Source organism: Idiotropiscis lumnitzeri, chromosome 18 (assembly GCF_059441095.1).
Source record: "Idiotropiscis lumnitzeri isolate Australia: NSW breed Sydney's pygmy pipehorse chromosome 18, RoL_Ilum_1.0, whole genome shotgun sequence".
NCBI classification, from domain to species: Eukaryota; Metazoa; Chordata; class Actinopteri; order Syngnathiformes; family Syngnathidae; genus Idiotropiscis; species Idiotropiscis lumnitzeri.
The window spans coordinates 12,537,563-12,558,807 of record NC_142408.1 but is presented as its reverse complement, the minus strand read 5'-3'; the positions used below and the strand labels follow the sequence as shown (position 1 = coordinate 12,558,807).

The 21,245-nt window shown below is 39.3% G+C and overlaps 2 protein-coding genes across 3 annotated transcripts; one reads left to right on the top strand and one right to left on the bottom strand.

Annotated features, from left to right (window-relative positions):
* Positions 1-3,326: 3,326 nt before the first annotated feature.
* On the bottom strand, positions 3,327-12,765 carry ccni (cyclin I). The gene is made up of 10 exons (XM_088281626.1): positions 12,538-12,765; positions 11,411-11,570; positions 8,574-8,708; positions 7,879-7,953; positions 7,615-7,755; positions 6,450-6,578; positions 5,914-6,015; positions 5,295-5,442; positions 4,945-5,141; positions 3,327-4,812 (listed from the first exon to the last, which is right to left on the bottom strand). The coding sequence occupies exons 2-10, from the start codon at positions 11,522-11,524 to the stop codon at positions 4,600-4,602; spliced, it is 1,254 nt and encodes a 417-aa protein (XP_088137752.1). The 5' UTR covers positions 11,525-11,570; positions 12,538-12,765; the 3' UTR covers positions 3,327-4,599.
* A 761-nt stretch (positions 12,766-13,526) lies between these two features.
* ccng2 (cyclin G2) lies at positions 13,527-21,191 on the top strand. Of its 2 annotated transcripts, none has more exons than XM_088281091.1 (8): positions 13,527-13,681; positions 14,642-14,773; positions 15,393-15,530; positions 15,640-15,890; positions 16,777-16,855; positions 16,993-17,091; positions 17,777-17,979; positions 19,950-21,191. In XM_088281091.1, the coding sequence occupies exons 2-8, from the start codon at positions 14,669-14,671 to the stop codon at positions 20,080-20,082; spliced, it is 1,008 nt and encodes a 335-aa protein (XP_088137217.1). In that variant the 5' UTR covers positions 13,527-13,681; positions 14,642-14,668; the 3' UTR covers positions 20,083-21,191. The 2 variants fall into 2 exon arrangements, with proteins under 2 accessions (XP_088137217.1, XP_088137218.1); XM_088281092.1 differs by lacking the exon at positions 13,527-13,681 and adding an exon at positions 14,320-14,561.
* Positions 21,192-21,245: the final 54 nt, after the last annotated feature.

Sequence of the window (21,245 nt, the reverse complement as noted above, 5' to 3'; positions counted from 1 at the left end):
CTACATTTTACTAATGAAGTCAAACTTCTAGTGAGCATTTTAGTTCAGGAGGCTACTCGTGCGTGACACTTGCCTACTCGTAGGAGCTAGTAGTGTTTTACTAGTAATGTTTAATTGCATACTTGTAGGACAAAAGTGCCACTGATAGTGGAAGGAAACATTTCTACATGTGCGCAAAAGTGTCTTACCAGAGACAACGAAGAGCAGACTAGTACATGGGCCGTAAAGGGGAAGTCAACCCCCCCAAAAATTCTTTTGATCAATATGCTCCATGTAGGCCCACTAGTCAAAACACTGCATTCTGGTTAATATTGCGTTGGTGGAATACTAGTTAAGCAGCAAAATCATTTTTTAAATATAAACGGACCAAAGAAATTCAGTTCAAGTAAGACGACATGACTGACCTGGTGCTCTAATGGTGCCAAACAAAACACTGCGCTGTAAAACAAAGGCTGCTGCCGTGAGTGGTCGAAGTGATTTTGCAGAACGGATGTGTCGGTTACCTGATTGTCTGATGTCATTGTTCTTCAAGACAAAGCATCAGGCATCTTTCTCTCTTGAAGATTTAGAATAATATTAATAGGTCACATTCCAGTTCACAGTCGGTCAGCATCGTTGTTAGGTTTTACATTCTCTTATCTTTTCCCCCCCAACAGGTTTGCTTTTAGTCTCACCCTTTGCGAAAATGTGAACACAAATTGTGAGGACCATCATGTAATGTTACATGTAATGTAAACATTGTTTTAAAGCATTCATATTTTTAAAAGGATTGTTCATTATTCCAGTTGTTGCCGTGATTATACGGTGTGTTAAAACGCATTAGTCAGCTAACATGTCGGGTTTCAACCTGTGGAAATAATGGAGGCGTCATCTAATGTGATGGTTGTCTTCATCTGAGTGTTATTTCGCTTATGCTCTTCATGACTCAATATTGGGTTGAATGGAAACACTGACGTGGGGAAGTACTCAGCGTTTGTGCTTAACAGTATCGAACTTGGTGGAAATGTAAGTATTGTAATTCTCCATACATTTTATGCGTTGTCAGTTGTTAATGTTTCTCAACAGTATTTTTATTAGCCTTCGACTGGACAAAGTTCACAGCATATTAAATGTGTTTCTCAACTAGAGCTGTTTCTTTTAACCGACCATGAAAAATGCCCGAGTTATTGCTTCATTTCTCAACCATTAATCGAAAGGCAATTTTATACCAACATGAACCAGCATGTTTGCATCGGGAAACTGAAGGCTGGAGAGCATGTCATGACTGAGTGCTCATCTGTGATTAGTTTTTGCAGGTATTTTATTTTGAAACAAGTTCAATGCGAGGGAATAGAAAATACGTGAATGTTCATTGTGGGCCTATTCAGGCCCCTAACAGAAGTGTGAGTTTCATGAATGTTTTCCAAGTCCAGTGAACGTAGTGTACTGCATTCTTCAAAAGCCGGTTAGACCTGTGCATAATTTTAGAACATTACAGCTTCTCCACCACACAGAAAGTTCAGTCAAGATGTTGCTTATATTGAGGCAGGTGGCTTACCAAGGAGTTTATTGAATAGTCAGAGGTGCATTTGTGAAGATAGTTTACCATCCCAATGCAAACACGGGTAAAACAAGTTCTGCTCCACTTGCATGTTTTCTTCCTTGAAAACAAGTGAGCACATGTCTCAGGAATTTGTTTTTAGCATTCAGTCGCATCTAAAGCTCGTTGGTCATAAATGTACTGTAAAGTATGTCATAAGCTATACTGTTTCACCAGAAAAGTACATTTCTGTTATTATACATCAATATATTTTGTAACATAATTAAAAATAAATTGCATCAACAACAACCATCATTCGCTAAGCTGACTAATCCAACAAGCTTTATCTTATGTTTAACCCATCGAATAACATTAGTAAATTGTTGGAGGTCTGTCCGAATATCAATTGAACATTGCTAATTAAGTGTTATTTACATCACATTAAAGAATCGCCATGCCCAACAAATCGGGCCAAAGTTGTGAATCGCAAGAATCCGCGCGTAAAATGACAATAACCTATACATGCCACAAGATGGCAGAGAAGTGGCTTGAATTGTTCAAGCTCTTCCCATCACGATAACGTCAACTGCTGCATAGCGCAGTGCAAGGTTCAACCTCAACGTTTGACTCCGCCCACATGGAGTCGAAGCGCCTTTTTAAAAAAAATAAAATCGGGGGAAGCAATTTTTTTTATTTAAAAAATGTGCATCAAATTTGTGCTGGAAAGCGAATGTACAATGTATTCCCACACTGTCACAATTTTGGGCAGTACAGCTCCGGGACCCTGGCAGAGCCGAGCTTGTCCTCCTCGTCCGCCTGCTGCACCAAGTCGGTGCGACGGGAATGCAGCGATAACAACTCCAGCAGTTCCGAATGCAATCCAGGTAACTGCTGATTCATGTCCTTCGAGTCCCTCTTAATGTCTTGAAGGCACGCCAGAGGGACACGGCTATCCTCGTGATCTCCTTCGGTGAAGCCTTCCAGAAGTATCTCGCTTTATTTCAAACTTCAAGCTTCTGCTTTATCGAGAAATTCCAGCCTGTCACCGGCAATGTGGAAGTTCTTGACTGGCAGCACGTGTCGGGTGGTGTCGACAGCCAATGTCGATGTCGGTTCTGAGTGTCTTGGCCACTGGGTTCAAAAGTTGTGGTAAAAAGACGTCCTTCACTTCGTAATGAGTTGGATGTGTCATACCACATAAACCCAGCAGAGGGCGCACTCCCATTATGGTTTAAGTTAGTAGTGTCATTTTCAGTCAGTTCATAGTTTGTATTTTTCACTGTGAAATTACATTGCAATAAAATCCTTTTCAGGTGAAATTAATCCGCTGAAAATCACTTAATTTGCCCCAATTCATTTCGATCGGATCAACGCCACTTATTTATTTATATATTACACACACCGAGGTGACAGATATAGAAATTCACTTCTAGAACATTATTAATGCACTTATAAATCCTGTTCTAATTCTTACACCGTGCAAGTGATTTGGATGTAAATAGGTGAGGTGAGTCTGCACTTCTTGTTTCATTTTAGTGTTGTAGAGAACTGGAAAGCTGAAAATTGAGTCAGCGAACAAATATGAATGGGCCTGACCAAATACACACTGACCAAATATGTATTATAGTTTATCCGCAGCGTTTGATTCGAGAAGTCTGTGGTTGTATTTTGAGACCATTTTTTCGTTACTTTTAACACAAAAATTAGAGGACATTTAGTAAATAAAATTGAAGCATATAAAAGCAATCGGAAGAAAAGACTTTAAGTTTCCAAAATTACGCATTGTAAATAAAACACAAAACGATCATTATCAGTTGTCACTCTTTATTTTGTTGTGCCGTATGGTGCGTTCAGGTACCATGATCAGCATCCAGCAGGCCCCTCCAGCAGGTCAAACAGAGCATTTTGCAAGAATAAAACAACAGATTAAAATCAGAGCATGTTGTGACTGTCATCACTCATTTCATTTTGCCCGTGTGTTCAGCTCAGACAGAAGCGTACACATTTCTGACGCTCCATTTTAAAATGCCCTTGTGTTTACTCTACAATATATTAACTTGTATTTTAAATCCATCCGGCCAAATGCAATTTGGACCGCTTCTTCTTACACTCACAGACGCAAACACATACACAGGCACGCACGCACACACACACACACGTTAGTCTGTTGATATTACGTTAGGAAATTAATGGTTTGGGGATGCTGAACTGGCTTCTCAAGTTGCTTATTGTATGCTTCAACTATTTGAGGTTAAAGGTGCTCTTTGAGATTTGCAGCAGTTGTTTCAATTGTGCCCAAAATATATATTTTCTTCCATTGAGATGTCTCATTTCAGTTTAAACCCAAAGCATCAAGAAAGCACCCTGAGAAACCATCATTCATTTAAGCCTCTACAAGCTGAGAGGCCAAACAAGCCAGGAGGAACTTCATCAGCCTTCCATGCGTATATGATCAAAAAGTGCTCTTTGCTAAACATTGTAATTTTCTCTCTTTTTGCGTGAGGACCAGTTCATTGATCCTGCACAAACATTCAAAAGGTGAAGTGTGAAACAGTGGTAGACATAAAGAGAGAAGTGGACAGTGAGTAGATGACAACAAATTTAAGGGGAAAACAAATAAAAATTTACACTAGAGATAGAGTAGAGCAGAGAATCCATTCTAAATATTTTTCAGGGTAACTTTTTTGATTTTTTTTTTTAAATATATATAATTTTCATTTTTTTCCTGATGTCAAACAATGGGAACTACAGCAATAATAGCAGCAGTTTTTTTTATATATATTTTTTTATGTTAATTATTATTTTTTTTGGACTCTGTTTACTGACCGAAGGGGATGACGGGAGCTAACCTCATGATACCTGAGCAGATTTGAGGGACGGATTGTGCTCATTGAAACCAACTCAACCACTGAGGTCAAACTGAAATGTAATATCAGAGAGGCTGCATTTGACTGGTAACCTTTATGCAACATTTGCTGTTACATCGAGCTATTCAGCCGTAACTAACTTTTGGGTTAAGATGGTTGGGACGATGCCGTCGGTGGCGAGATGGTTGCGATGAGCACAGTTGGGAAATCTTTCTATGTGGCACGGACTGGCTGCAGCGGCGGGCAGGGGGAGGAGCTGCCTTCCTGTTGTGATGTCAGGATTCCGAGACCTCCCTCTGCACTTGCTGGTGTTATGGCCCCCATGGCAGATGCTGCCCCCTCTTGGATGGTGGCGGTTATGATGCCGTCCTCATTGTACAGGCGCTTGATATCGTCGTAGAAGTCGTCCACCTCCATCTCCTCCACCTTAAGACACGGAGAGGGAACATCCATATTACATAATTTAAAAGAAAAAAAGCCACAGTTGGGCGTCATACAAATGAAACTGACTTGATCCTACAACATATTTCCACAAGAGTGCCATTGAGTTTGTTTTACCTTGCGCTTTGCCGAGGCCTTGCAGCGCATGGTGACTTTGTGCACGCGGTTGAGGTGACCAAACGGTTCCGGAGGAGACAAGAGCATCGGCAGGCTGCCACAGTTGAAGGTGGGCAGGGCGGTGCTAAATCGATGCTGGTGCCCCTCCTCCACTCCAGCTGCTGGTGTGGAAGACTCAATGGAGGAGGTGACGTTCCCTAAAAAGAAGAGGGAAAATAATAATAACTTCAACTTCGCCACTTTTAATATTCATGAAACTTGTTGAAAGCTGATGGCGGCTATTTGAATTGCTGATGTAAATGACATTATTACAGATTCTGACTCGAGCAAATTCATTTAAGATTGTATACCCAGAGAGTCCTGGGCTGGAGGCTGCCAGTTGGTTTGGCTTTGAAGGGGTTGGTAGATGTAGACAGTGTTTGGAGGCAGGGAAGCTCTCGGTGTGGAAAGACTACTTGCAACCAGCTCTCGACTCCGAATCAACTCTGAGGTGTCGATCTAAGAAGAGGACAACAGAAAAGAATTTATGCTGTTATACGAATCTAATACCCTCATTTGACCATTTACTAGAACCATATGAAAATGAGAAGTTCTGTATGCAAAAATTCAAATATGCCCCACTTGCGGAATTTTATTTAATACCAAGTAGACAAATGCTACTGCATATTTGAACCCTTGAATGAGACAACTGAGATGATTGAGACCGTCTCTTCCTCTGTGTGCTTCTTCTTAGCTGAAGGAGGTTTTTGTCGTAGACATAACCCACCACTTCCGTGACGTCATGTAAAGTATCGTTAGGAAGAACTGGTTGGAGGTAAATAATTCCAAAAGTTGCAACCAGTTCTGGAGTCCCACACCACATTTTAGAATCTTCACGTATGACATAGTTATAAAATGTTTTTTTACATAGTTGCACTCAGTGAGCTTCTTTTGTTCTTGCGATCGACACATTTGAAAGAGTTTCAGTACCTGCGCCTTCCTTAGCAGTTCTATGGTAAGAGCCAGCCAGTCAGGGCAGCATGTCTCCAGCTCCAGAGTGATGAGGGCCAAGGCCAGCATGGATCCTCTCAGCTACATGACAAAAGAGACAAACTTATACAGTACATCCACTGTACATATACATGTAGAAAAAAAGGGAAAAAATACAAACAAAATGATTCAAACAAACAGCAGAAGCAAACAGATGATATGAGGTTGTATATGTGTATGTTTATACATGTACATAGAGAATGATTTTCAAACACCTATTCTCTCTGTTAATTAAGCAAATACTATACGACAAATTATTGCACAACAGACAAATGCTGTACTTCATATCTTTCTTGTAAGTGGTAAGGGACCCAACAATATATATATATTATTCATTATAGATTTATTTAATTAATCTGCGGAGTAATTGGTTATCGGAGTTTTATTCTGCCAAATCTTGAAATCAGCATTGGTCTAAAAAAAAATCTCTAATTGGTCGGGGCCTAGTATAGAAATTGTATTATTCAATCAAGTACCTGAATGAGTGTGTGATCGGCCAAACAGCGGTAAAGTCGTCGTGTGAGCAGGGCAAGATGCTGAGAGCGGTTCAGTCCAAGCAACGAGTCCAAAAACCCAGAACAACATGACAACACCATTGCATGGAACTGAGGAAGAAGAACCAATGGGGAAAAAATCATAAGATGCCACGAACTATTTTACAGTAAAATAATTAACACCACACTTTTACAGAGAAGCGTGAAAAAAAAGTGCTTCGTTTACTGCACTTAAATGCAACAGAAAACATAAAGGTTATTACTACCAGTCAGTAACTTCCTTTTGCCAGGAGGTGTCACTAAAAGCTATCAATAACAGATGCAAAGAGAAAAAATGTCTAGTAAACGCTTGTGCTCAAGGGTCAAATTTGATTTTTAAAACAGACACGTGCCATTGTCGATGAGGTTGAAATATATAAATACATTTGAAGAATAGAAAATACGTTAAATTTTAATGTTATAATTTATTATCAGTTTAGTTCAAATAGATTAACCAATTAATTAACAAAATAGGTATAAAACATTGTCTAAGTATGATTTTTACAGTAATAATACAATATTTTTTATACATATACAACAAATTAATTAAGCTATTCTTTGATGAGATAAATTAAGGCAAAAATTAAATTTAAGTCTTCAGTTCCTATTGACGTGTTTTGAATGCATAGCACAGGTTTTCTAAAGCAAGCCCCAGTTTCAGATATTCAACGGGGTCCAACAAAGCACAAACGGTTCACTTGTGCAAATTACACGATTGCCATAGATTACAGCCTAATTAGTCACAAATTCCATCAAAACAAACATTTCTTGCGGAAAAACACTGAATGCAATACTAAGTCCACAAAGCCCTTCAAAGGACGTCCTAGGCTTCTGATGATAGCGATGTACAACGTGTGGAGGGTACGAATGTTGCACCATGATCAAACTGCTAAAAACCTCATCACGTGGGACACGAATCGATGTTCCAGATTGTTTGACAATTATGGCCAAGCAGTGTTGTATACACAAATATTTACTGTAATTATGACTTTATGGCTGTGCTAGCGCAGTTAGAGTGGGCAATAATTGTTAAGACGATGACCCACTAATCTTTAGGAGTCTTAAATCTAATTGTAGGAGACTGTGTGCAGCATGAGTGAATACGTACAATATGCAGGAAGTGCAGCGGTGTGGCGTTGTGGAGATCCCAGTTGAGTTTGTCAAGGATGATTCTTTCCATCCTCAGGATTTCGGAGGGGGAACAGCCACAGCTGCTGGACACAACCAGCTCCCTCAGAGAGGGCACACACTGGGAGGAACACACACACGCGAACACGTCTTCATGTGAAATAGATGGCAATTGAACCCTTTCGCATAACTTCCCATTGTCAACGGTAATGTTTGTGTTCATATTGTGTGTGTGTGTGTTTACCTCATCCTCCTCACAGGTCTTGACAGCCAGAAAGAAAGAAGCAATAGCGATGCAGCGGAGGTACTTTGGACGAGCCTGAAAGCAAAGAATGAAAATCAGACACAAAAGCTCCTTTTTTGTAATCATCAATGTCTGGTTCATAGGGGTGCAACGACACATTACATATTTATATAAGGCCTAACGACTTGACGCAAAGCAATATATTGCTTTTACTTAACGATGCAATTTGATACGGAGAAAGTTATTTCGATTAAGGTAATGATTGTAAGTCTGTAACTTTTCTGTAGATAAACATAACATTTGAGATCGGAACAATCTTTTTATCTGCAAACAAAACGCGCGTCATATAACTGACCAACATTCAACATTACCAAGTATTACCACAAGTATATTTTCACGTCAAATTAACATGCTGCTGTGATTGTTCTGTATAAAGAACAACTGTGTGTAACAGGAAACTATTTAAAAATATAAACTTGCCAAAATGTTCTCTGGCAGCAAGACATCAATTTGTGCACAGAAGTTTTTGAGTTTTTAACCAAATAGGATTGGAACACCTTTTTGGTATGTCACACTACATTTTGAGCTTATAATATAGTAAAAGTAGATCAAATAAAACATACAGAATAATTAAGGATGACGCAAATGATAACAGCGGCAGTGACAGAGTGGTTTGCGCTCTTGCATTTGCTTACTTTGATGGAAGCCAGGAAGCGGTCCAGAATGCTAACAGCCAACACCAGAGTCTCTGGGTACAGCTGCAATCTGCAATGGAGCTCCGTCAGCCAGCACACGGCCTTGTCCCGCTGAGTCGGGGAGATATCTGTATCCTGTATGAAAAAACAGAAAACAACTGGGGCAACCTTGCATCACACTCTCAATGATTTGTTTTAGTCCTTAGAATTAATTACATTGTTCTGTTTGGGTAAAAAATATAAACACATTTCACAGTAGAAGTGTTGGCTAATCATTGGGCTGGGCAATTTGGTTGAAAAGTGTATCATGATATAAGTATTTCATATTCATTGATATCAATATATATTGAATATCATTTATTCATTTAATCTTCAAAATAAGGACTCGGAGGAAAGAGGCAAAATTTTGGTCATTTTATTTTAAAATATAACCTCAAATAATAAATAACTATGAAAAGGTCTAATTAACTGGTTAATTTAAAGATTAAATGTCTTTTTAAACAAAATGGTGTTGTTGAGTAAGGCTGGTCGAATCACACGACCTTGACCTCGAACACTCGCAGCTCAGTGAGATACGTTTGTGTCCTGATTTTTTTTTTTTAAATCCATAGAACAATATATTGAGTGCAATTTCCATATGTATTGATCAGATGTCTGTGCGCTACATAGTGATATTGATATATGATTAGACAATAATGTCTTGAGCCATGATTGGTCGTTAGTAAATGTAATAAATAAATGTGTGAAAACAAACAGCTTTGAAAAAATAAATAACAAATGTATAAAAACCCTGAATAATGACAGGGACTAAGCCGAAAGACAAACGCAAATGAGACCACTTGGGTTAGCCCATGTACCACGAGTGGGACTCGTACCACACTTTGAGAACCACTGATTCAAGAAAAGCAGGTCATTTTTTTCGAGGTATAAAAACACTTGAGGAGATTGAGTAAAATATCATTACAATCCGAATGGTGGTCTAAAACAGTAAATAGACCACTGGTGTACTAACTCTTAGCAAACATCAAAATGTATTAGACTCAAAACATTGAATTCAGGCAATACTGATTTAGGCAAATGTCAATTTCCTACTTCACTTTGACTCTGTTCATGAGTTGTGACAACTACAAACTGGATTAGAGGCAAATCATTAACAGGAATCCAGTTCGATTCCTTCTTAAAATGATTCACTTTTCTGTACGACTGTCATTCAAGCAAATCTATGATGAACAACATTAGGGAACCTCACACTCGCGCTTTCTCAGCTATCAGCTGACTTCCTGTCTTGTCAGTATAGTGACCATAACATGACAAACAAGCATGACTATGCAGTTGTCGACATGGCAACCCTGCCGTGTTTGGATGGTACAACTTTGGGGCCTAGAATAATGTCCAATACGATATCAACACGAATGATACATGCTTTAATTTATTTTTAGTAAGAATTGTTAGAAGAGCTTTTATCAAGTCAACTACTACTATTAAACCGAATAACACGAGTCAGCAACAGTAGGTAGGTATGAGGAAAATATGACCCATTTATTCCAAATAGTTGGATATTTAAATTCAACCACAAACATGAGAATGTTCTGCACTTAAATAAAATAAATACAAAATAAATCAAAGCAGGGCTCTATACTGTTTTTGTACTGATTGTAAACTGGTGAATGCAACTTTTTTTTTTACTTGTTTGTACCACCTCCTAAGTTGCTAAAGCTGCCAACTAGCAGAAATTCATGTTGTTAATGTATGTTTTCACTTGTTTGTTGTCGTTACATGTCTATATTCACAATTTGTGTTAATTTTCCCTTTTTTTCAATTTTGTGAGGAACATTACAGCGGGACTGCACATGGGAGCGGTTTACTGTATGTCAGCTTTATCTTAAACTGTATAGTTAATATTAATTCTTCAAAGAACAAATCATTCACAGAATTATTTACTTAGTGATTTTTGCACATACCTGAGCACACATATTTTCAAATAAATGCAGGACGCTATTTGAGTGCTGATAGTGATTTTCAAGCTAAGATATTCACAAGGAAATACATTATTTTACATATAACAACCATTGATGAACGTTTAGAAAGTCACAGGCTTTATTCTAATTATAATGAATGTAACGACACAGTCTTTGCTACGCATCCGTCCGTAAACTGGCGCTAAAAACCTCACTTTGTGCAGCGGTTAGCCTCAAGTGCAGTTGCATTGAAGCGTGGAGAATCTGAGCAGGTAGCTATCTTTAAGAAATTAAGAAAATGCAACAGTCCAGAAGTTAGTGATTTCTCACTAGTTCTTGTTCCAAATCACCTGCAGAGGCTCAACAGCAGCTTGCGTCGTCCCGCTTTTGTTTACATTACCTCTGCTGCTTAAAGAACGTGCTAGGCCCGGGCGGAGATCTTCTCCTTCGGGATGTTAAGTCAACACGATTTTAATATCCAGCAGCAAAGGTATAAATACAGTTAAAAAGGAAAAGGCACGGCCGTTTGTCCTCACGCTCCTTCATTCGACCCCTCAAGCAACCAGTCCCCCAAAGCCTCCACCCTTGAGGCGGGCCCACAACCGTCGTGCGGGTGACGACCGAGGCGAGACTGCGCTATGGATCTCATTTAAGTGAATGACGGTAGTGTGTGCACCCATAAAGTTAATTTATTTTACCATCCAGTTTTAATCACTTGCGCTCTGTGTGCCAGCGCTCAGCGCTGCTGGAGAAGATTCTCGAAAGGACTATGAGTGCTAATATTAGAGTTCAATGTAGTAATATTATTGTTGTTGTTGGTTCAGGAGAAGGAGCCACTTGTGTTAATTGCATTTTACAGCAGTAGGCCTAAGCTTTCACCTGTGAGGAGGGCTTCTTTGGCACGTAGACCCTCCACATCTTGGCTTCCCTAGACATGGCATGTTCTAGAAGAAAAACCAGCCTGTGGACTCCCCAGGGTTCGGGGAACTTCATTCCTTCTCACCCTGGTTAAGCCTTCCTCCCCACTGGATACAGCTACCTGCAAAATGATAGAATTTACTTGAACTGAAAAATTTAAAACAGAAGCTTTTTAAGGTTTTGCATAAAGTACAATACAATACAATTTTATTTTTATAGCACATTTCACAACAGATGGAGCTGTAACAAAGCACTTTCCATAAGGTGTAATATAAATTAGCAGGTAATAAGAACACAAATTAAAACACATAAACACATTTACAATAGATACCAGAAGATACCCCTCTAATCTTGTTGCACACTTGAGTACAATGACAATAAAGGGATTTCTAATTCTAAAGAACAGCGCCAGTCTCATGTTGAGTCGAAAGCTAAAGAATAAAAATGAGTCTTCGAACGGGTTTTAAAAATGGACAGAGAGGGGGCTTGCCTAACATTTAATGGAAGCTCATTCCATAGGGAAGGACCGGCAATAAACAAACTAACAACTAAATTAGATGGGTAGATCGCCACATAAGTGTTGCTTCTCAGATATCTATCTATCTATCTCATTGACTGTAGAATGTTGACCTGTCAGTCATTATTAGAATTAGAAATCCCTTTATTGTCATTGTACTCAAGTGTGCAACGAGATTAGAGGGCTCCCCTCTCCAGTGCAATACAACAATAATACAGACAAATATATAAATTAGATAAATAATCTCGAGGTCTTATGAAATATTATAAAAGGAATGATACATCTAGGAGGATAGCGTTCTGACAAAATTACTGTTATTCAATGGAACAGGGCTAATGACAGTTTTTGTAAAGCTTGCTAGCTTGTTGACCAGACGTCGCAGATTAGCTAAAACTTATTTGACGAGTACCAGCATTTATGTAAGAGAACATTATAAATAAATCCAATCCGACTAATCGGTTGTATTTGACAAAAGGGAGTACTTTTGCTATGACAAGTGAGCTAAATGAATGCTAAGGCCATTTAAATAGCTGTTATATATCCAGGAAGTAGACGGCGCCCATAGCTTTACCTCCCCTGCGAAGCGGAGAAAACCACGGTTGGATTTCATCCGGTCCACTCAGTTCCGAGATATATAAAGTTGGGGAAATCGGGGACCCGTTTTTTCGCTTAGTCGTCCATCTCGGCTTCCATTGGGGGTGTTATTGTAAAATATAAAAATAAAGTTGGGGAAAGTAGACAGCTAGTGTCCACTTCCTCTGAGGGGACTGGGGGAAGAGAGACGGAAACAAACTCCGCCTCCGTTTTGGCTCTGGCCAAGGGGAGAATAAATAAGTCCTCTGTGAGCTTCAGACATTTGTCAATATTTGGCATTTTCATTTATTCTGAAAACTGTTGCCCTCTTTATTTGGCTGGTAATTTACAAACACATGAACATTTGCGAAATATTCGCTCAGCCGAGCACAAATCCATGAGAAACAATGAGAAATAGGGGCGCTCGACTGATCAGTAGTATAACATTCATAACGTCATTTTTGGGGGGAGAGGAGACGTTGAAAACGTATTTTTCCACAGTACACTGTATCGTTTGCTATTTAAATTACTAATCTAATTTGTATAGTTTGGATGCGTCTGTCTGTTGCAAGCACAAACCACAGTACAATTTAACCGAGAAGCTATATTTATGTGGCGATCTACTCAAAACATTTACGTAATATAGTTCTTTGCGTCGCAGCCCTGTCAGATCAAAAGCCAATCAGAGACGCCTATTTTGGGCGGACTATTTGAACACGAAAAAATGCGGCTCTGTGATTGGGTAATAGTAACGTCAATCCGAAGACAGTAGTCTTTTGTTCAAGGTCGGTAATATAAGAACTACCAGCGGTCGTTTTCGTCAAGACGATAATATACTTAAACTATAAAGTCATGTGGTATTACGTTTATTATTGTTACGAACCAGGCCTAAATAAGATTATGATAACGTCTGTAACAACGTACGTATTATGTTTGAACATTAGATCCGCTACCACTGGAGGCGATTTTCTATTCTAACACCAATGCCATGATTGGTTCATCTCCAGTGACGTCATGGGTGGGCGTAAGTGTTAGCAACATCAACAAAAGAGAGAAAAAGAGAAAGGAGACGGACTACAGGAAAACCAGAAGAATACATCACCGAAATACTACAGAGATGTGGATCTAATTTGCCTTAACAGGTAGGATCACCTCTATCAATTTATTGGGATTATTGCAATATTATATAGAACACGCGATTCTTCATTCCGTGTCCTAATCGATGGAAAAAGAAATAACGGAGGAAAGTGAACGATTGATCATATTACAATGGCCAAATCAAAAGTAGAGTAATCGAACGATCATCAAATAGTCACAATGTGTCTTTTTCGATTAATGTTTCACAGCAATTTACGTGAAAAACGTACGGTTTTGAAAACTGTATTCAAGTTAAATTTCCAATTTGGCCAATACGTGAAAAACAGGGCTATTCCTAAATCTTCCATGCCTTTTTTTTTTACATTGATTTGCGTTAAGAAATAATCATTTAACATCAGTTTTCAAGCATCATATTCTTTTGACAACCATCCGTGTTTTTCAATTGGACGCTGCTCGTATCCTTGGGATCCTGTTGTCTCCAAAGACCGTTTTTAAACCATAGTAATTTAGAAAACACATGGATACCATATCTGATTGTATTATTGGGCCATAATCTTGAAAACGTTTGATTTGGTGTCGATGACGGCGCTCTAGGGTAGAATGTTTTGCAGTTTGAGGAATAGGAAAACAGCCCCTCCCCCGCTCCTAAGGGAGGATTTAAAAGGTTCGCTCGGCTGCAGTCGACGACAGATTCATCTCCCTCTGTTGCCATTTATTAAATAAATAAAATAGAACTGGACCGTGTAGCGTATTTTGTGTGTGTTTTACGACCCAGATAAATTATCAAACCCGTCAAAAAAGGCAGTTGTTTTTCAGTCTGGGGCGGAGAAGGCGTTCACTATGAGGGAAATCTGACACTCGGGTCCAGCTGGGGGGAAGTGGGCCGCCCTGGGAACTGTGCTTGTCACTCCCCTCTTAAAGCAGGTCAACAATCTGGACCAGGATAGATATCAGTGGCTACAAGGACACCAGCAAGAATTACATAAGTGTGTTTGCTTCTGTAGTGAGAAGACGAAAGTGCCAGCTGAGACATGGATGCCTTCAAATTGATGAAGGAGCTGCGGGCAAACTATGAGCTGGAGGTCTATTATCTCCCCAAGGAGACAGGCCTGAGTCTCATTGAGTCCACTAATCAGGTGAGTCCACTCACTATAGTTTCAATAAAAGCTTCTACTGCCTTGAATTGTCAAGCAATGGTTTGAGTAACCATAACCTACTGTTGGTAAATCTGATTGCAAATTCCCTAAAAATGTTAAATATAGACAAATTAATTTTGAATACATTGGATTGGTTTGGATTCTGCAGAGCTAGTGGGTAGCAATTCTGTCTCGCGGTTCTGGAGTTCCAGTTCAAATTTCTTATGTGGAAATTGCATGCTCTTTTCTGGCATCTTCCCACATTCCAAAAAAACATGCATGTAAGATCAATGGTTTAAGTTTATAAGTTTATACTTGTTCCTACTCCCTTTGGAACATGAAATGTATGTATGTCTAAAATACTACCAATGGGTTGGCTACTGTCTCTTTTGTTTGTAGCTCTCATTTTATGATTAGTTCTGTTTGTGTGTTTGTTTGAATTTTTTTATTGTTGTTGTGGTTGTTTTTCTTGTACGTTGAACATTTTTTTTTCTTTTTATCTTATTTTTACATGTTCAAAATAAAAAAATAGAACACTCTAAATTGACAATAGGTGTGCATGCGAGTATGAGGGCAGTATTGTTTCATAGTGTGAAATTGACAACTGTTCATTTTCTAGAACGATGGGCGAATCTCAGCCAAGTGCAGAGATGCCAAAGTGGAGGACTTGTGGAGTCTGACCAGCTTCTTTGGCTACACCACACAGACCTTCGTTCTGGCTGTTAACCTGCTTGACAGATTCTTGGCCATGATGAGGGTACACCATGCTCCTATTTAGACAATTGTTATTTAAAAGTCCAATTTTGTTTACCGATGGTACAACATGGGAGGATCATTAAGTATTAAAAACCAGCATCCAATTTCAGATACAACCGAAGCACTTGTCCTGCATCAGCCTGAGCTGCCTCCAAATGGCCGCCAAAGTGACGGAAGAGGAGTGCAACCTCGCTTCCACGGACGAGCTCATCCGCATAGGACAGTGCCGCTTCAGCGTGTCCGACCTCGGTCGAATGGAGAAGATAATCACGGAGAAGCTTGACTTCAAGTCCAAATCTGTCACAGCCCTGACCTTTCTGCATTTGTACCATCAGATTGCACTGTCTCACTCCACAGAGAGGTAAGAAGAAATACTGACTTTTTCATTACCTACTTTTGTCCTCTCCTTTTCTTTGTGAAGAACACTTATGGTGACACATGTGAATTAGAATTAGGGATTCTAGCCACACGTTAGGTACATGATAAAAAGAGAGAAAACTCACACACAACACACTCAGATTGACCTATGGACATTGTGGTCTTCAATTAATTTAACGTGTACATTTTTGGAACAGAAACGAAGCTGCCGTTACCCATATAAACATGAGAAGAACATGTCAATTCCACACAGAAAGGCAGAAGTCAAGATTCAAACCCAGAACCTCAGACCACTAGCAAAAGGTGCTGCCCTAGATAGAAGAGACTCAAATAAAAACAGAGGCGTTGCTACCCTGCACTAACCTCTACTAGCACCTACTGAATAAACAGAAAAAATAGTTATCAACGCGACAGTATTTGTAGCAATAAAACACAGAGATATTAAACTATTTTCAATCTGAAAATATTTTGACATGCTTGACATATTTTTCCCTCTTCGCATTGCAAATTCAACATTCGGTCAACATTTTTCGCTGCCAGCATGTACAAAACCTCATTGTTTTTGCTTGCCGTTGCTTTTACACCGCACTCGGGGTTGTTTTTGTGAGCAGAACCGCTCACTTTGGGCCAGCAGTCAACTATCAGACAGTTGCGTCTGGCTGAAGCGCGCTGATAAGATTTATTGCTGACTGTCACTGATACCAACACTTGCATAACCAGTTTTGGGTCATGCTTGTGTTTTGCAACACGCCATTCTGTACATGAAATATTTAGTCAGTGTATGTAGCGGCATAAATACCTTCTTTTCATCTGGTGTGATAATTTCTCCAATTCCAAACTGAGTTGACACCAATGATTTGTGTGAACAGGAAGGCAACGTTGAGCCTGGAGAAACTGGAGGCTCAGCTCAAAGCCTGCTTGTGCCGGATCTCCTTCTCCAAAGCTAAGGTAGGAATCCACAGTTGAGGGCATCTTGCATTACAGCAGACTAATAAGTAAAAAATATATATCTTGAGCATGAGGGGAAAAAAGTAATAACAATACCTTAATTGAACATTTTCTCTTTCTCATGCTCTTCCATCTAGCCGTCCGTCCTCGCCTTGTCCCTTCTGAGACAGCAGATTGAAGCGATTCAGTCGCAGGACATGTTGGAAATAGCCCATCATATCCAGAGACACCTGAAGGTAAATTTATGTGTGCAGAACAGTAAATGACTATAATGTTGTACTTAACAAGCCAACAACAAATCATCTCTTTATTGCAGTTACGTAACATTTTCATTCCTGTCACAACCTCTCTTTGTGGATGGTAAAACTCACATGGTACTTCTGCCTTATTGTTAGGAGCATAGCATCCATTTCAAGTTAGAAAATGTGGTTCATTACCCTATGAAGGGCTACCATGACAGGTTTGTCCACAATGATATGTTTTACATAAGCAAAGTGACTTGTTGGTATCATATAACTCAGTGCAGACTTCCAGTGAGTTGCAAACCTCCTTGCATGTGTGCCAATTAACGATGTTTATTTGTAGCCGGGCTCCGATCCCAAAAATATGAATTATCCCTTATGTGGAGTTTTGTGTTTATGCAAGGTGTAATTTGATTAGGGTTGTATTGGAATAATCTCATGTGTGCTCATTTTGTGAAAAAAATGCATAAAGGTAGAGTGAATTTGGATTTTGTGTTCTAGCAGAATTATTATTTTTTGCCTCTTCAAATATTTCTAAGTTGCCTGTGACCTGAAAAAAGAAACCTGTTTCAGTATACAGTTGCACATTTGGAAGCGCTACTGTGTACATGTTTAGTGTCAGTGGCGGGCCAAGTGGAGGCAAACCAGGCTAATCGGTCTGCTGCCTGTTTGGTTTCAGATTGCAGACAGTGAACTCCTGTTGTGGCGCGGTCAAGTTGCTCAGTGTTTGTCGGACTACGCCTCGCCAGAGTGCAGCAAACCCAATCATAGGAAACTGCAGTGGATCGTGTCTCGCCGGACCGCCCAGAACCTACACAGCAGTTACTGCAGTGTACCCGAATTGCCCACCATCCCCGAGTGCTGCTGGGATGAGAGCGAGAGGTGAGAATTCTAACGTACCAATGCAACCTGGGTCTGTTCACGACCTTGAAAAAAAAAAAAAGAAATGTACACTGAAGTTAAGGGGAAAATGGCTTAATACAAGTGAAGCTTTTTTTTTTTTTTTTTTTTTACACCAACTACTTCAATGTTCAGCTCACCAATTTTAAAATGAACTACCAGTAGTTCAGTTCATAATTGACATATATTGAGCGAAAGTTGTCATTCCAAAACTGAAGTAGTTCATTTTTTTTCTCTCTACCAATGTGTTGCTGTGAGCTGTTACCTGACATTTGCCCATTGTTGCTACACATTAAGGCCACACTAGTATCCCGGTGCAGCCATCACCCTACAATCTTAAAAAAAATGACTGTGGTCCTAAAAGTGCCAACAAACATTATCTGCTATAGGAACCGGGGTGAGGTAGGGATATCTCTCTATATTTAGTTGCCTGCACAGACTTCAAAAGGCTACCAGGGTGCTTTAATTCAATGTGGCGTTTCAGGTCGATCGAATTGAAGTCCGTATTTTCTTTTTGAAACAGGGCAAAGAAAGCTTACACCAAAATGTCAGATTTTATACACCTTGAACCCTCTCTGACCTCATAAAATTCTTCATCATTATCGTAGGATACTACTATTGCCCACTTTCGCTGATCAGAATGCCTTTTAATTCCTAACAGATGGCATATAGAGTGGGACACTGGTGTCCTGTCAATCATTTTTAAATGCATACACACATTCACAGTAAGTTACAATGGAGTAAAATATGTGGAAGGAGACAAATTGGGCAAAAAATAATACCTGCATAAAATGATGATGAAATGTGTTCAAAACCAATACAAATAACACTGTAAATAGTTGGTTGCTACTTCGCAGGCTTCATCTATCGTGGAGTTGATTTGGAACCTAACCCGAGTGTTTTATATATATCTAAATGTACAATTATTTTTTCACAGTCTAAAGGCAGAATTTAGTATCAAAGCAGAGATTTTTTTTTTACAGTGTCTGATAATCTCTGGTTTCATCACGCAAGTTGTTTAGTAAGTAACGCTACGGTGTGATTATAGTTTCTGATCTATGTACTCTTGCTTAAGTCATCATGTAACGACAGGTTAAAGTTAGCTGGAAAATACCAAACACTCCTTCTGGTGACACATGAAATAAAAAGGAGGGTCATCACACACATTCTGTTACTACAGCAACCAAATTAGTGTTTTGAGTGTTTCATTCTTACAAGCACATTCATGTTTAATCCTAAAGAAAGTGCAACAATGCAAACAACGCTCCATGATTACGTCACATCAGACGTGACGGGCTCCTCGACTGACTGACTCATATGTCTTGCGGCCGCCTCTCCTATCTCCCAGTGATGTATGTCTGGATGTTTGCGAGTCACAAGTCACGTCCCGTGAAACAAGATAAGTTTCCGTGACATCACGCAAGGCCTTGCCCTTTAATGCAACATGGGGTTTACTGAAATGTCCGGCGAGTGTTGAAACAAATGAGGAAAGAGGAACTTAACACACTGGCAACAATGTTAGTTGTGAATTCTAATGATATAATAATATGAGAGCTGCTTAAACGGCTATGTTCAGTTTTAAGAGATATTAAATTGTTTTGTACCTCTCACGGGTTTTAAGGTGAGAGCAAATATTAGAAACGGGCTTGGCTTATATAATTAAGAGTATTTATGTATATATTTGTTTTTAAGTCATTCAAACAGGAAGCACATAAGCCGCAGGGTATGTCAACAAACTTGGTGACGTTCGGATTTACATCAGGAATGACTGACAGTCAGCTGACAACTGTGACGGCAAACTTTTTTTTCCACACCACTATCAGGTGATAGTAAAGTGGAAGTTTGAAAAGCAACTTTTTTTTTTCTGTATAATGCACATGATTTTGCTGTTCATAAAGCAATTGTCACATGACAAGTGTTTATTTTTTTAATTGTTTATTATTCTCTTTCAGTGACGACTCTTGCGAGGACATGATGAGTTCGGGCGAGGAGTCTCTCAGCAGCTCACTGGGCAGCGATGGCGAAGGGCCGTTCTTTCCGGCACAGCTCCGCCATCGCAGACGCCGCCAATACCTCAACGCCTGACGCCTCCGCCACATCACTTGTGCCTCGTCCCCATCCCAAACGTTCGACTTTTAATTTATTGTCTAATAACCTCCGGTGCTAGAAGTGAATTGCACAACAACTGGCAGCTGAGCAGACGTGTATTTCTAGACTTTTATTTCGATGTGTTGGTGGTACATGGTACATTCCGAGATGCAACAACAATTGGTTGAAGACATTCTGGTTGGTTAGGGTGCAAGAACTGCGGCCAGATCAGCAAAAACGCTTCAGTTGTTGTCAAGAACTTAGTTTGATTTACCAAATTGTGGCATGTATAGAAAGTGTTGACTGTTATTAATCACAGATAAATTAGTTTACTGATCCCCAGAAGTTGAGGGCAGCCGCAGTTACAATTATCTGGACTCGAACCAGTTGCATTTCAAGACTTTCATTTTTAATTATTCTTTAGATTTCTCAATTTTATTGTGTGTATGTGTCATATATTACAATAAATGTGAACATTATATAATTTAGTTAAAACTCAAACAATTCCAGAGATGTGTTCACTCAATATCATGCCATAAATTTATTAATACAGCATCAGCAGCAATAAGGACGGAAAATCGCAAACTAAATGTGAACATGTTATTGCAAAAAAATATCCAGATTTGACTGAATACTTCAGTGACTGCAACTGCCCTCACCTTCTTTGTTCATTTGCACAGTTTGTAATTTTTGTGTGTTGGAAGCAATTTGTGTCTTTGGGGAAAACAGAATTTTTTTTTCTTCAACAAAGAGCGCTTACTCTCCCTAGAAGGTCAAACGCTGTCGACTAATTTGGTGAGTGTGTTAATTGTGATGGTGTGTTTTTTTTGGGGGGGGGGGTTTACCCTGAGTTTAAAGTTGCCGATTGTAGTATGTAGCTTGAAAAACTTTTTGAAACTTGTCCAAAAAGAATGTCGTGTGGAACAAACGAATGCTGAATTCAACATGTTTAAAAAAAAAAAATGTACAAAAATGCATAAAAAATGTAAAATTGTAAATGTTGTACAAAAAAAGTGTTTATAGTTCTTTGTAGATATTACGTTAATTTATTCTTTTGTCACATGTGCTGGAAAAAAAAACATCTTATAAAAAGGTTATTTTTGAAACTTGTTGGCTCTCATTATTTCTCATCAGACTACAATGAACCAGGAGTTAGGCCG

What these genes read in the sequence shown, in the direction of transcription:
- ccni (XM_088281626.1), bottom strand. Translation starts at nt 11,524, where the DNA reads ATGAAGTTCCCCGAACCCTGGGGAGTCCACAGGCTGGTTTTTCTTCTA. An exon ending in AGACCTGTGAGGAGGATGAG is followed by an intron (nt 7,756 to 7,878) that starts GTAAACACACAC and finishes TGTTCCTCCCAG; the next exon opens with TGTGTGCCCTCTCTGAGGGA. An exon ending in CGCTGCACTTCCTGCATATT is followed by an intron (nt 6,579 to 7,614) that starts GTACGTATTCAC and finishes CTTCTTCCTCAG; the next exon opens with TTCCATGCAATGGTGTTGTC.
- ccng2 (XM_088281091.1), top strand. Translation starts at nt 14,669, where the DNA reads ATGGATGCCTTCAAATTGATGAAGGAGCTGCGGGCAAACTATGAGCTG. An exon ending in CTGTCTCACTCCACAGAGAG is followed by an intron (nt 15,891 to 16,776) that starts GTAAGAAGAAAT and finishes TTGTGTGAACAG; the next exon opens with GAAGGCAACGTTGAGCCTGG. An exon ending in TGCTGGGATGAGAGCGAGAG is followed by an intron (nt 17,980 to 19,949) that starts GTGAGAATTCTA and finishes ATTCTCTTTCAG; the next exon opens with TGACGACTCTTGCGAGGACA.